This window comes from Ambystoma mexicanum, chromosome 8, assembly GCF_040938575.1.
Source record: "Ambystoma mexicanum isolate Mex_15411 chromosome 8, UKY_AmexF1_1, whole genome shotgun sequence".
NCBI lineage: Eukaryota > Metazoa > Chordata > Amphibia > Caudata > Ambystomatidae > Ambystoma > Ambystoma mexicanum.
Genome location: NC_090929.1, coordinates 424,410,355 through 424,425,190, shown reverse-complemented (window position 1 = coordinate 424,425,190; position 14,836 = coordinate 424,410,355). Strand labels below are relative to the sequence as shown.

Below are 14,836 nucleotides of genomic sequence, written 5' to 3'. Positions count from 1 at the left end.
GGGGAGTTCCTGTTAAGTAATTGATTTTCAGCACCGCTCTGTTTGCACTTTGCTCCCTTAAGTTTAGCCGATAACAGAATGGGGCATTCTCTCCCTTTTCGTAGTAGCTTTGCTTCAGATAACAAAGCTGGTTCAAGACTTTCCTTTTTCCTAGTTCACCTAATTCCTTCCTAATCTGTTCTATTTCTCTGACCTTCTCTTCAGTTGAATCTACTTGTTTGTGTAGCAGGACCTCTTTACTCAATTTCCTGCTTTATTGTGGACTCATTAAACATGCAGATCAATTGTTTTGCTGTTCCTTCTGCCATCAACGCACCCCTTAAGGTTGTTTTGGCTGCTTCCCAGACTATGTTAAGTGCTGTTTCCCCAGTGTCGTCGTTCATGAAGTATTCACTTATGTGTTCTCGCAGCTGTGCGTAAAAGACCCAGTCTCGGCTGAGGGTGTTGTTGCATACCCATCTATGGGACAATGGTGTGGCCAAAGTCTAAGGTGAGTACTACCATGTCATGGTCCGACCATCCCACAATTGCTATGTCTGTGGATATGATTTTGTATGCGTGTATTGCTTCCATGAGGACGTAGTCTATGCGGGAATATGTCCTATGCAGTGGTGAGAAAAATTTGCATGTTCTAGCAGTAGGAAAGAAGTATCGCCACAAGTCTCTTAGGTGTGCTTCTTCCAATAGGTCTTTCAAGCCACCGATGTGGGGGATGTGTGGCGGCTCGGCGTCTCCCCCTTCCCCCATACCTCTAGGAAATTCAAGAATAATCTGCAGAAGGAAAATTGTTGTTGGTTAGGTGCGTATACTGAAATGAGTGACCGTGGTGTGACCAATGGAAACCTTTACCACCACATATCTACCTTCCTCGTGCCGGAAGGTGTGGGTAATAGAGAGTCCCACGGAGGCCTTAAACCAAATGCCTACTCCACCCTTCTTAACTAAGTTAGAGGCCCAGAGCACTCCCTCCTAGTTTGCTTTAGGCAGCAATTCTTCCCCCTTCTTAAATTTAGTTTCCTGTACAAATAAGACGTCCAACTTTGCTTGCTTGGACTCTCTTATTAAAATGGGAGCCTTTCTGGGGGAGTTAAGACCTTTTACATTTATTCAGAGTGCTAACTGACATCTATGATTGAGGATATGCTCTTCACTGATACAAACCTAGGAAACCCTTTGCCCAATATGTTCCCCAAGTAGTAGCCACTACCCGTTTTAAAACTTATTGCTTGCACAGAACACGCTTTACAGAAAGTAAACCATTTTTCCAATTTGCTAGTACCATTCCCCCACCTGCCCACCGCCTTTCCCACCCCTAGAATCCTAAAAAAAGTAAACAAGAACATCCTTGTAAACCAGAAACAGAGATGACTTAAAAAAAAAAATAAATAAATAACTTGGGCCGCGGTTTGGTGGTTCCTTGACCCTCTGGGTGCTGAGTTACTAGGATCCTTTTGTGACTGGTGCAGCAAGTCCTTTTAGCTCATAGCACATGTGGTTTCGGCAGAGCCTTCCCAAATGTCTGCTTCCTGCACTCTTCTTCCGACGCTAGACCATGTTTCAAAGGAAACAGAAAGAAAGCCCTTGTGTATACGTTGCCTCCACAAATTTACAAAGTTATTTTTCCTGTGCCCGGCTAGATCATGGAGTATTAAATCTTTGATACTTCATTAATGCTCCTGCTTTTCCTAGTTCAGAGCCGCTCATATTTTCACTTAAATTGGCGCTTCTGTTTCTCCTTGCAAACTCTGCAGTAGCCCTGCTGCTTCCTCGCTACTTGTGATTCTGTAGTCTACTGCTCCGTAGTCTTCTCCTCTGTTTTAGAAGTTCAACAAAAAGGAGATCCTCATTGGTATCTTGTGCCCTGATCCCAGAGCCATGTTAACAGTGCACAAGCTCTCCTTTTTTGTAGGGTGATTAAGAACAGGTCTTGGTAGATACTTATACATGATTCCTCAAAATCGATTCTATCCCGGCTTCTTGCTTTACTGAGGTCAGCTTTCTGCCTGTAGAGGACCTTCTCTACGTACACTGTAAAACTCTATAGCTGGTGTTGGAGGCACTTCAAAGCGGGCCTCTACGTGAGCTTTGACTGTTTTTTTAATGATTGCGCAGTCGCTCTCTGAACATTTTCAGTCCAAGTATTCCAATGTTCGTGTGGCGCTCTCTATTTTCTTAGGTCGTCCACTTTTGCGGCTAAGTCTGCCTTTTGTTGCTCCAGGTCCTGAAAGCAGACTCCGGTCTTCATTTCGGCAACTGCTGCTGATTGTTTTCGACCGCTTCTACTGTCTTCCAGCTTTGTCACCCTTGCCTTGACTGCTGATATCGACACTGCAACACTGGTATTCATCGATCTGATATCCTCAAGCAACAGTCGAATATCTGCTCCTGTTGAGGTCTCGTTGCCTTCACCTGGTATTGCAGCGTTAACCGCCTGTGGAGGTTCCCCCATTGCAGTGGGGTAGTGTCGGAACAATTGCTACACAGTGTTTGTCCTGGGATCCAGCTCTGTGCTGGATCCAGCTCTGTGTTTACTTTAGGCTCCTTTCTCCCCTATTGCGGTGCAAGTCTGAAGAGGGGCTGACTTTACTGTAAATCGTCCTTTTATGATTGGTTTGCTGCTTCGGGATGCAGTTATGTATCGGGTAGCCTTTTTGTTCATAGCTGTGTTCCTGATCACTTTTCTCTGTGCTTTCTATAGGGGTGAAGGCACTGTGGTTGTCGCTTGATGGCTAACTTACTGATCTGTCCGGATCTCTTGGGACAGTCTTAGTTTTTCTTTGTCATATGTGCATTGTGCAGCTTTTCTCCGGGATCCCCCTGTAGCTAGTTCTCTTCGCGTGTAGCGTCACTTTACAGATCCCTGCCTTCTCAAACTCCTGGGCTCCCTAGAGTGGCGGGGTTGGTGCGATTCGTTACAGGAGGACCACTTGCCCTGACTTCACTGGTTTAGTACATAGTATTTCGCTTTACACGGGTACACCATGCTTCTTACTTTGAGTTTCACTGCTTATGTGGCTGCGCCACATGTTTATGCTCTTTTACAAGTTAATTTCACCCGGGCTCTGGTCATCGCACCTTGGTTTTAAGGTAGCATTAGGGGAGGGGGGTGCTGTTAGGGAGAATTCTCTTATAAGGCTAATTTCCCAAACCTAGTGAGTCCCCCAGCAGCTTTGCTGGATTTTTGGGGTGTGTTTCTTTCTCCTGCTAAGAGTGAGACTCTTTTCCTCCCACTCTTAGGCATGATTTGAGGTATGCCTTTGACTTTTTGGGTGCTCATGGGCTATGGGGTTTTCGTTTTACTCCATAGGGTATCATCTATTTTTTTTATGTGTGTGTTACACAGCACCCTCAGTGCAGTAACACAGGGGTGTCAGAGACCCCCAAACATAGTAGTCAGTCCCAGGGTATGGAGTCTGTCTCCCAGGGCATGTAAAGTCACCATTGATTGTACTAGTCCAAAATTGTGAACAGAACCAGTACAAACCATCATATTGTGGAAGTACTGGAAAAGGGTTAATTATATTGCCCCTGGTCTGTTTTCAAGAAGCACTGTCCAGTCCCCCCCATGTCGAGTTTCTGGCTGGTGGCAGTGGTTACCACGCAAAATATTCCAACGGAATATTCTCTATGGGATTTTCCCATTGATTTTAAACGCACCACTTTTTGGTGCAATGTTAAAGATACCAGCGGTTTATTTATTTAATATTAAATCAACGGTTGGGTCTTTTTGCCAAAACTCTTTTCTAAAATGGCGTTTGTGTCTGTCTCTGTAACTCTGACCAAGGTCGAGCCCTTTGTTCCACTTTTTGGCGGGCTTCTCCACAGAAGCCCTCCAAATGGTGCCACTCTGTCTGGGTTCCACAGGAAGGGTGGAGGGGGGAATTGGCACCCTGGACTGCATTGCCTCGGCAACCCAAGTCGCACTCTACTCCGATTGGCCCAGTGGTGAGCCGCCCGGCTCACCACTTAGCATGTGTGATTGACAGCTAGGCTGATGAATGGGTGTTTTTCTGCATAAAAGCAGGGCCTTTGGGACTGGAACTTCAGAAGTCGCCACAGGACCTAAGAATCCAAAGAGGGAAGAAGCTGAGCCATCTGCAACGACGACACCACCAGTGAAGCCCTGCTGCAACTACCTCACTACTTTCCCGACGACTAGAGAAGATCTTCAGCTGGACGAGTCTTCTTCCTCTGAGCTGGTGGGACCAACCAGTTCGCCCTTTTCGCCTTCCAAAGACATCTCTTGGTCTAATCGCACGTGCCAAGCACACCGGCGGCCGGAAAGCCAAGCTTCACCACTTTGACCGTGAATAAAAGGAACGCACCTTTTATCAACGAACTCTGCGGCTGGTTTCATCCCTGTGCAGTGCAGCGACTCCACGTTTCCTCCTCGACGAGATCCTCTCTTCCCCTGGTCGAAACAACGAACTGCAACCACTGCCAGGAACAACTGCCACCGCTGGAGCTTCCTCTGTTTAAGGAACTGTGTCCCCTGCCTGGCCTCCCTTTGTTCGGTTTGCCCAAGGTGACCCTTAAATCCTTGGCTTGCCAACTGGGTTGGCCCCAGACCTTCTAGAATCACCCCAACCTCTTTTGAACATTCTGCAAAGACTTTTAGTGCATTTTAGACCGTGTGATCCTGGGCACATTTCGCTTTGCTCCCTTTAAAGTGGGCCTGGCCTATGAACTTTGGCTCTACAGTATTTACTGCCTTACTTCCCTTGCTGAGAACTCCTAAAAGTGTTGGGACGTGTTTTAATTCTATGCTCTGCCTTTTACTCTCCCTTTAACTGAACTATGAAGTGCCATCAGGTTATGCGCTCACATCTGTTTAACAAATCGTGATGTTTTAACTCTGACTTGTCTGATAGTTATCAAGGGAGGTGTGTATACTTTACCTGACTGTGTTTTAACTTGCTTTTGATTTAGAGTGCTAGTATATTGCCTAAAGTGTGTTTTAAATAAATTATATCCTTTTTATACAAAGCTCTGGTCAGTGTTTGTTTGCTCTACTGTGTTTTTAGCCCTATCGTGTATACTCTATATACTGTCCTACTCTTCTTGAGAGAGGTCTGACTGCTCAGCCACAACTACCAGGTAAATCTCGGTGGTACAGACTGCTACCAATTGGGTTTACTGCTTACTCCTGTAGTCTTAATCTTTTTGCAGTGTTCCCCAAGGGAACTGCACAGGATACTGTCTAACAGGCGCCAATTACCTTCATTGTTACATATACGATTTCCCCTGCCACCGGGCCGGGTGCCCCACTGTGCCGCTCCTTTCCCATTTTTCCCTTCTTCATGTGCTGTGTAGCTGCTGAGGGCCGCGTGACTGGACAGCGCCCAGCAGCTGGCACCGACGGAGCGTGGCCGCCGGCTCTCCCCAGCGGTGACACCCCCCCCACAGGACGCTACACTGCCAAGTCGCTCTGGGGTTGCAGACACCGCTGTCCTCGCCTCTTCAAGTTATGCTTGCTGCCCCCTCCTCCCCCGATGCTCCTGTTTTTTCCGACACAATGGTGCCCGGGGCTTCACCAACGCCCCGGTGGCCCAAGATTAAACTTTCCGTGGATTTTGCTGCAACCTGCCGCCATTATGTCCCAAACGGCAAGAGAAGGTTACATCAGGCAGCTATCTTGCCTGCGCCACCTAGCTGTCTCCAGTGACCCAACTCTTAACATAGGCCTGTACTACATAACTCAGAGTGGCTGAGCAGCCAGGCTTATCATAGAAGGGGTACTGTGAGCTGTAGAGCTGTACAATGAAATCAGTAGAGAAAAGTAAATATACACTTTTTAAAAGTTTTATTAAAATGATTTATATACACAAGGCACACAAAAGCACACTGTTATGCAGCAACTAACAGTAATATCAGGCAGAATTTCAGAATTAAGTTATTTAAGTAGCAATAATGCAGGTAAGTCAATTCTTTTTGTACTAAAGCATTTTCCGCACACAGAGCGACATCAGTTAAGGTCAGTAGTAGCACTTATGGTTTACAATAAAATATTGAGTGGAGGGGAAAAAGTGTTACAGTAGAATAGAACATTGTAGCACTGTAACAATAGTCTTTTCTCCCAGGGGGATGTAGGCAGTCTTTTATCCCAGAAATAAGTGTAAAGCAATTCAAACCTGTAAGGGAAGAAGCACTTTCATAAAATCTACAGCCCTCCAGGTGAGCATACAGTTATACCAAAAAAGACTGGACCAGTAGATAGAAGATGACAATGTACTCTTGATTCCTTTTTCTTAATTCACAAAAATGATTTTATTTCATCACATATAATTCAGTAGTAAAATAAATTTCCATATCTAAAAATGCTCACTCTTTTTCCCATCAGTCATACACATTCATACATTTATACACAAAAATCTCTCTAATTTGATCAATAACTAGTGTCTGTCAATATCACACAATTAAATTAATACAATGTGCTTGTACCCTTTCCCATTTACAGATGTGTCTTCTCTATTTCTATTACAGGAGATCTCAAAGTCGACAAAGCCAGTAGGGTTCGGAAGGGATGCCTTTAGAGAGCCAGGACAGCCAAAGTCAATAGGACAGTTCTAGTTCTGATGCAATCTTCTTAGAAAAGGTTAGCTGAACAGTCAGTAGTTAATTGAAGAAAAATCCAGGCGTTCAAGAGAGCTTACCTGAGGTGCACAAGCTTTTAGGCCTGCACAAGTGAATTGCAGTAATTCAAAAAGATAGAAAGTAGTACTCCCCAAGCTAGGAAACACTAGATTTGGCTAAAGGTGGTTAAACCCAAAGACCCACAGTACTTTAGAATTGAAGCAGATGTTCCAGCTGACTTCCTTCTTGATGCAGCGATGCAGTCCGCTGTTCCTGCACAGTGGTCAAGGTGACGAAAGGAAGGACGTCTGACGGGCTTCTGCAGCAGCACACTCGAAAGGGGCTCTTCAGCAATTGATTCCACTGATCTCTGCTCCAACTTTCAGTGCTATGCAGATGACACTCCGCTCATTTTCAGGCTCCTCTCTGCCGCCTCTTCTCCCTCTCTCCTCTCAGATTTTCTGTCTGCAATCCAGGAGTGGTGTGCCACCAATGATCTATGCCTTAATGCTAGTAAGACAGATCCTCCTCATCAGCACACCTGCACCTTCCTTTCCGGTTACTCTGGCCGGCCTCCCTTGGCCCTGTTCCTGCTCAGCGCCAAATAACAACGAGCAATTCCGGTTGGAGTTTCCTTGGTCCGTCCGTCCTGGACTCTGGACAAATAATTCCTGCTTCTGGAGGTCCCTTAAAGAGGTCCATGAAGTTTTGGCCAGATTCGCTCACGGGAAGACATTGCACCTGGTGGTGGTCCAGGTACCATGGGTATTGGGAAATTGCAGCCCAGGAAAGTCAAAGCGACTCAGGGGTTGGCCCAGAACAGAGCATGTCTTGAGGCTAGTTGGTCCCACCAGCTTAATGGAGGAAGGCGCCCTTGGCGGAGCTTCCCTGTCGCTGGGAAAACAGGGCTACAAGGCTTCAACGGTGCTTTCGCGGTCCTAGAAGGTGCTGCTGGCATCTCTCTGTGGCGTCCTCTTTGGATTTGAGGTGCCAGTGGTCGACTGCCTCTATTCCCAAAACCCTTTTATATGCGAAATCCAATTCATTCATAGCACTAAGCTGTCAATCACACAGGGGGCGGGGTTCGTTCTCTAGGACAGCCCATTTCGAACTGGTTTCGGCCAGGAATGCCTACAAAGGCCAGTGATGTTTCGGGCTCCTCCCTCACTTCCTGTCTTCCCAGACACACAGGAGCCTGGGCGGGCTTCAGGCCTGAAGCCCGCCAAAGGCAAAACACACAATGGGCTCAAACCTGATCTAAACAGAGTAAAAGCCCAGAAGTAACTAAAACGAGGAATGGTGAAGAAAAAAAAAAGAAAAAAAAGACCGGGGTCATTTTGGTAAAATGGGCACCCATGGGATGCTGCACCGCAGCTGAGAAATCACCCTGCAGATACATAGCACAAAGGTAGCAAAAAGAAACTACTGCCACCAGTGATTCAAGTTGGTTTGTGTAACAAAAGGTTTCATGAGAAGTGGGATACGGAGTTACTATGTAACCTGCAGCACTCCACATAGGGTGGTGTGTGCTGGACCAACAAAGGAAAAAGGTAAGACAAAAGTTGTCCTACTATTCTTGGGAACTGTCGTTCACACAAGACAATGTATTTAAACATTTAGAGGAGTCCAAGGGAATTAGCACAGAAACTGAAAATTCTCCCTAACAGCCACCAACAAGAAGTCAGGGATCAAGAAAAATAAAGGGAAAAAGCAAAAGGTTGAAGGGTATCCTCCATGACTTGTATATGGTAGTAAATTCCGTATATTATAATGCTATGGGGTGGGGAGAATAGGGGATCAATAAACAGTAATCTACATCGCACAATCTGTTTCTGGACCCACAAAAGTCAATGGATGAAAAGTGACAGTATTTCTCCAGACCCCATGTATGCAACCACGTATTTGAAATGTGTGATTTATGGGCAACTCTACAATAAAAAGTACATATATTTTTCAGCATATCTTTGCAGTGTCATCTTTTGTGTACACTATTGGGGCGAACTGTACATATCTAGCAGCCTTCTCCCCCTCACTTGGGCGAAGCCTTACTGCTCTGCCATTGCAACGCGTAGAGTTTAGGTGGAAACTGTACTATGCCCTCTCGATAGATGGTTTCACACCCCTAGCCAGAAACGTACATACCGCTGCTTGTTGACGGACAGGAATGATGGCCTCTGCTGCGGTTTGGTATTTTGCCTCAGTTTTCTTCCGTGCATCTGAAACACAATGCATAATAGTTATAAGGTGTTGATCACTAGTTGGGAAGGAGAATACAGTGGCCAGGAAAGAGTGTGGTGAAGATATTTTTAAATCCTTGCATAATGTGTCCGACAGCAAAGCGAATGTAATAGGATGTCCTTAAAAAAGGTGGGCTTCAAAAGTGTAACTTAGATGTACGAAGCAGATTGGTGGAATAAGACGGATAGGGTGTGCTAGGAAAGATTGTATGCAGTACCCTTTGGGTGCACTACAATAACCCTGACCTCCTGGCAATAGGGACCCAACCTTTGGTATAAGTCTGAACTATACAGGTTGGTAATGTGGCTGAGCAGCCAGGCCCATCTCAAGAGGAGTCAATGTGAGCAGTAGGGTGGTTACACAGAGTTTCACAATACAGTTAATCAAATAAACACTTACACTCCAGGTTTCTTGATAAAACAATTATTAATTTGTCAGTTGAATAAGCCTTCTTCAGAAGGGAGCAATATATGTAGCATTTTCTCTAAATCAGATGATACCCAATGGGGATGGCACACAGACTTCCTACACCCTCAGGTGACTTAAATAGCTAGGACACTATACATTGATGTATCGCTGGTAAATTTAGAGCAATACTGAGTTTGGTTTAAAAGATAGGAGAGTGGAATAAAACAAAGGTTAACAAATAATTCACAAACAGGTAAGTACTTTTAAAACCTTCGAATGGCAAATAAGTAACCCTTTTCTGGGGAAAAGATAAAGCACAGAGTCAAAGGTAAGAAGAGTCTCTCAGGGAGCCAGGACAGCCAATGTTAATTACACAATGTCTAGGTGAGCCAAGGATTTTCTGTGCAGGTAGGTAAAAGGTCTTGCACAATGTTTTCAGAAATGTTTGTAGAAAATAGAACACACGAAGGGCCACAACCTGGGAAGCTTGTGAGGGGCAAAGCTATAGCAACTCTGCAAGGTAACCAAGACAAGTCTCAACTGAGAGCAAGTAAGGCTACACAACAAGAGGTAAGTTCTCTTAGACTTAACAGTACGTCTGGTTAGAAGAAATTGTTCCAGCTGTCTTCTGTTCCTGTACAGCTCTGCAGATCCTGTTGTTCCTGAGCCTCAGTCATGGGGACAAGAAAGAGGACGTCTGGGGACTCTGGCTCTGCGATGGGAAGGTCAGCGGCAGCAATGGGCAAACTTCAATTCAGCAGTTCTTCAGTGTTTCAGCTCCTCGCGTCTGACTGCAAATAGCAACACTGCGGTCTTGGATACCACTCTGGACTTCCCTTGCATCTGGGGTCCAGCACTCTGTTGAGGTCAGTTCTGCTTCAGGGAAGTCCGGAGGATCTTCCTGGCGCTCGGGTCCGACTTAAAAGCAACGCACACAATCTGGTGTTCCTCTCCCTGGCACTTGGTTCCAGCAGCAGCAGAAGTGCAGCCAGCTCCGAGAGGATGTCCAGACGGACTTACTTTGGAGAGGATTGGTCCCACCAACTCAGAGGGAGAAGTCGTCCTTGCAGGGCTTCTCTAGTCGAGGCGAATTCGGAGCATCAGCACAGCAGCAGGGCTTCACCGGGCAAACCAACGCTCCAGACGTTGCAGCAGGCGTCTCTTCCAAGTTCTTCTTCGGATTCCTTCGTCCAGTGGTCGACTGACTTCCAAGCCAAAAAGCTTTGCCTTTTATCCAGGTTTCTCCCATTCATTCCAGCCTAGCAGTCAATCACACAGCAGGGTGGCTGTCCTTGCTGGACAGCCAGCTGGCCAATCACCTTTGGTGGCATTCCTGTGAGCAAGTGGATTAAGCACAGGGAGTTTCAGGCACCTCCCTAAATTCCTGCCTCTGCCAGACATACTGGAGCCAGAGGCGGGCTTCACTTATGAATCCCGTCAGACAAAACGAACAAAGGGACCAAACCTGGTTTGGTGCGCAGAGTGAATCTCAAGAAGGACCTTTCCAACAAGAAATGGTGAAAAAAGAAGACCAGGCCAAGTTGACAAAATGGGCACCCATGGGTGCCTTACTGTGGCTGTGAACACAGCTCGCGCTAAAAACACACAATGGTAGTAAAATGTAAACCAGCCATTAATTGTAGAAAGGGTAACAAAAATGTTACACGAGAAACCAGACAAAGGGCATACTAAGTAACCCCATCAACACCCTATTGTAAGTGTGTGCTGGGTCTAGAAAGTTACAAAATTTAAGTAAAGTCAATTTCCCTTCACTGCTCTTGGAAACATTTTCACAAGGGAAGGAATTTAAACCTTTGGGAAATCAAAGACTTCCCCGTGTCACTGCACTGAAGGTGCTGTGCGTCACAATGTAAAGATGCCTCCTATGGAGTTTGTCAGACTCCAAAATCAAAAGAAACCCAGGGTCCAAATCACATTAAAAATACATGAGAGTGAGAAAAAGGGCTCCCTCTCACCAGGTTAGAAATTAAAAGTCTTAAAGTCCAGCAAAAAACTTGGGGGTCTCTAAGGTAGAAGGGAATTGGTACATTTCTGAGAATTCTCCCTAACAGGGTGCATTCGGATTGAGTAAAAAGGGGTGGACTTCGAATACGAGGTAGTCAGTTAACTGCAGAAACAAGTTGGTGTGGGAAGGAAAGTGCCAGGTCATGGAGAGGTCTGAGGAAGGGAGCATTGGATGCAGCCCGTTGGGTAAGATTTTCATTTCAATGATAAATATTCCTGACCTGCGTCAACCTCAAAACATTTCGCTTTGACTAGGTAACTATTTTACCTTGGCCCTAGGAGAAGGGGAATCTCCCCCCACCCCCTAACCTAGTCTTTTACTCTTTTTATGGGTGACCTTTTTATGTCTCTCCATAGTGTATGGTTGAAGTTCTAGTTTCCTACAACTTTTGGGTTTAGGCTGGGTTGCCCCTATGGGCTTCCCTGTTAATTTCTCTTTCATGTACTTGGGTGAACTACAGTTCCCAAGTAGTAAAGAGGGAATTTCATCCGCCTTTACATTTTATACAGTGAGCCAGCACACCCAACCTTATGTGGAGGGCTGGGGGGATATAATGTATCCCCCTTCTTACTATTTTACATGAATGGCTGGTGGAAGTGGTTTAACCATTAGGACTTCCATTATGACTTTTAATTCAGCCTCTGTAATGCACAGAAGAGCCACCATTTTTCTAAAATGGTGGGCTCCTTTTTTCACCATTTCTTGTGTGCTTGCTGTCTGAGGTCTTCCCCTGCCATTCAAGCGGGGACCAATCAGTGGCTGTTTTGTCTTTGGCGGGAATTCTTTCAATTCCCCGCCCATGCTCTATAGTGTCTGGAAAGGCAGGAAGCGAGGGAGGAGTCCAAAACTCTGCAGCCCTTTGTCTTCCACCTTGCCTGAAAGGAAACAACTCCCAGTGGGGGGCTGGCTGTCCGGAATGGACAGCCAGACCACCCCTTGCTTCAAAATTCAGGGAGAGAATGCAATGGTGGTGCTGCTGCATGTTCCTGATAAATACTCTGAACCAGAAAGAAAGCTGCTGACAAGTCAACCAATGGACCTGAAGCCAAAGTGGAATATGAAGAAAACTCGGCTGAAACAATTTCCAGCAACCGGAGAGCCTGCTGTGTAACTGGAGCCTGCTGTTACCCTTCCTTCCATGCAACCTGGGGACTCCGAAAACAATGACAGAGCCTGGTGAGACCCACTAGACTCAAGACCACCAGCATTTTGAGCCATCCCACATCGCACTGAGACTTTGCGGGGCTGCAATGCCCTGGGACCTCAAGCCTTTGTGCGGTGCAAAGCTGAAACTTTGGTGGCATCCTGCTGGACCTCCCAGAGATGTGATTTCAGTACTTGAAGTCCCCTCACCAGAGTGCTGGACGGATTAGCGATGCAAATCCAATCAGCGATATTCTGTCTTCTTCAGACTCCTAAAAAAGGCTCCGACACCAGAGCCGCATCCAGCCGTGAAGAAACTCTTGCCAGGAGCCTTCCCTGTTGCAGAAGCCCTTCCAGTGTCCTGTCTTCATGACCAGGAATTCAGCAACCAGGTTTTTGCTTGTAAATCCTGAAGCCTCCCCCACTGGAACCTCTTCTGTGCCGAGTAAACCATGTGAAGACCCTCTTGCCTAGAGCCTTCCCCATGATCCCTGCTGCAAAAGCCCTTCCAGTGTCCTGTCTTCATGACAAGGAATTCAACAACCAGGTTTTTGGCTGCAGATCCTAAAGACTTCCTGCTGCAACTGTGCTGAGGTACTGTGTTGGCTGGGGTATTTACTTACCTTAAGCCTTTGTGGTTCCTGAGTAGCTTTGGGGTGTTTCTTGTGATTGAGAGTCTCCTGTTCCAGTTGACACACCCACTGCAGGAATCCTCTGAAGGTGTCTTCTTTGAAGTCCCTGAACCCTAAGTAACTTTATGATGAACTTACTTGTTTGAAAAGTCTTCCACAGGAACTGACTTTTGGCTGCAACAGATCCTATTTTACCCTACCTACAGCAAGCACCTAGACTACTAGGGCCCCTCTTCTGCCCTGAGTGAACTCATGCCATAGAATAGAGAAGGACTAGAGAAGTAAAGAATTCTGTCTTGAAAAAGTATAACAAGTGTTTAGAAAGTCACTTACTTGTGAAAGAATTAGTTGGTAACCAACTCAGAATGGACAGTTACAAAAGTTCTTACTTAGCTTGAATGTGTGTTGTGCCATTCTGAAAAGTATATATAAGGGTAAATTACTCAACTGTGAATTGGTTGGGCCTCTTTCCCAAAAGTAATGCTGTTAGCTTCGCCAACTATTTCTTTCAAAGAATAAGGGTATAAGTTCCCCAACTAGGCCTTGCTGTATAGCCTGTTTATAATAAGTCTGCATTAGGTTTAACCAACCTAGAATAACAGTCATTCATAAAGTGTAATATTGGGCTTTGCTTTCCCTGGTCTGTTTTAATCAGTTTTAGGTATATACATACCTTTAGGTTGCTGCTAGCTCCTTTTAAAAGTATATAGGTTTTACTTACCTTGAGTTAGTTGTGTGCCATCCTAAGATAAGTTAATTGGAGTGTTTTCTGAGTGTTCAGCTATTGCAAGGACACGGCTGGTGCTGATAGCATACATGCTTTGAGAGTCTTTTTGCCCTTTCAAATGCGGGAATACTTAAACAAACTTAATGACATGGACCCAGTGTTAGTCAAGTTCGATATAATCTGTATTCAGGAAGCTTGGCTGACAGATTCTCCAGCTCGCAATGAATATTTAGTCCTCCTGAATCAGGCAAAAAAGGGCTAAACTGGCAGGCCTCATGGTAATGCTAAAAATAGGCCTCAATACGGAAGTAAAACGGATGATAAATCTGAATGCCCATATCCAGATTATACTTATAGGCCTAGGAGAATTGGATAAAAAGGATCAAGATCTGTTGCTTTTATTCATTCTATACTGGAGCCCAGACGTGAAGGAGGGTGAAACGTTTGTGGAGCTTGACACGGATTGGATTGATGAACTATATGCAAACTAGAAGATCATTTGGGGGTGATAATCTGCGGCGACCTGAAAGCAGACTGCCTCCAGAAAAGATTAGCAGAGGGGCATTGTTCCGACGGCCCAAAAAAAGACGTAAAGGGCGTGAATGGTCAGAAGAAATGGAACTAAGAGGGTTCTATATGCTAAATGGAAATACAACGGGAGATATTCCAGCAGCAACATGGTCAAATGGACCTAAAAAAGCCACTTTAGACTACTTTTTCATCTCTGAAAACCTTCTCCAAAACATAAGCTTGCCAACAGTCCTTCCGGCAAAGTACAGCGATCACGACCCAATAATAATGAGATGTACTAGAAGGGTTCCCGTAAACTTAGCAAAGTGGCAGGTGAAGTTTGAGCTTGAAGGAGGAAGAAATTGACTGATTATTGCCTAGTGATAGCCCTGCCCTGACAAAGGACTTAGTGACTTGGCAATAACATGATCCGGAAGTTGGGGAATAGGAGAAGGCTCTGGTATCCTTCAGAGAAGTAAAACGCAGAGACATGAAACCATTGCTCAAACCATGCCACGTCTATGATGAAGAGGTTGTGGTACAAAAAAAGAATTCCTTGAGAAAGATCTGCAGAAAATC

The 14,836-nt window shown here is 45.6% G+C and overlaps 1 protein-coding gene across 2 annotated transcripts in view; it reads right to left on the bottom strand.

The window, feature by feature from the left end:
* EXOSC10 (exosome component 10) overlaps positions 1–14,836 on the bottom strand; it is a 1,010,963-nt gene that overhangs the window by 125,675 nt on the left and 870,452 nt on the right. For both annotated transcript variants that reach the window (XM_069609938.1, XM_069609939.1), the window contains one exon: positions 8,716–8,789. In XM_069609938.1, coding sequence (XP_069466039.1) covers positions 8,716–8,789 — 74 coding nt within the window. The remainder of the gene's footprint in view (positions 1–8,715; positions 8,790–14,836) is intronic.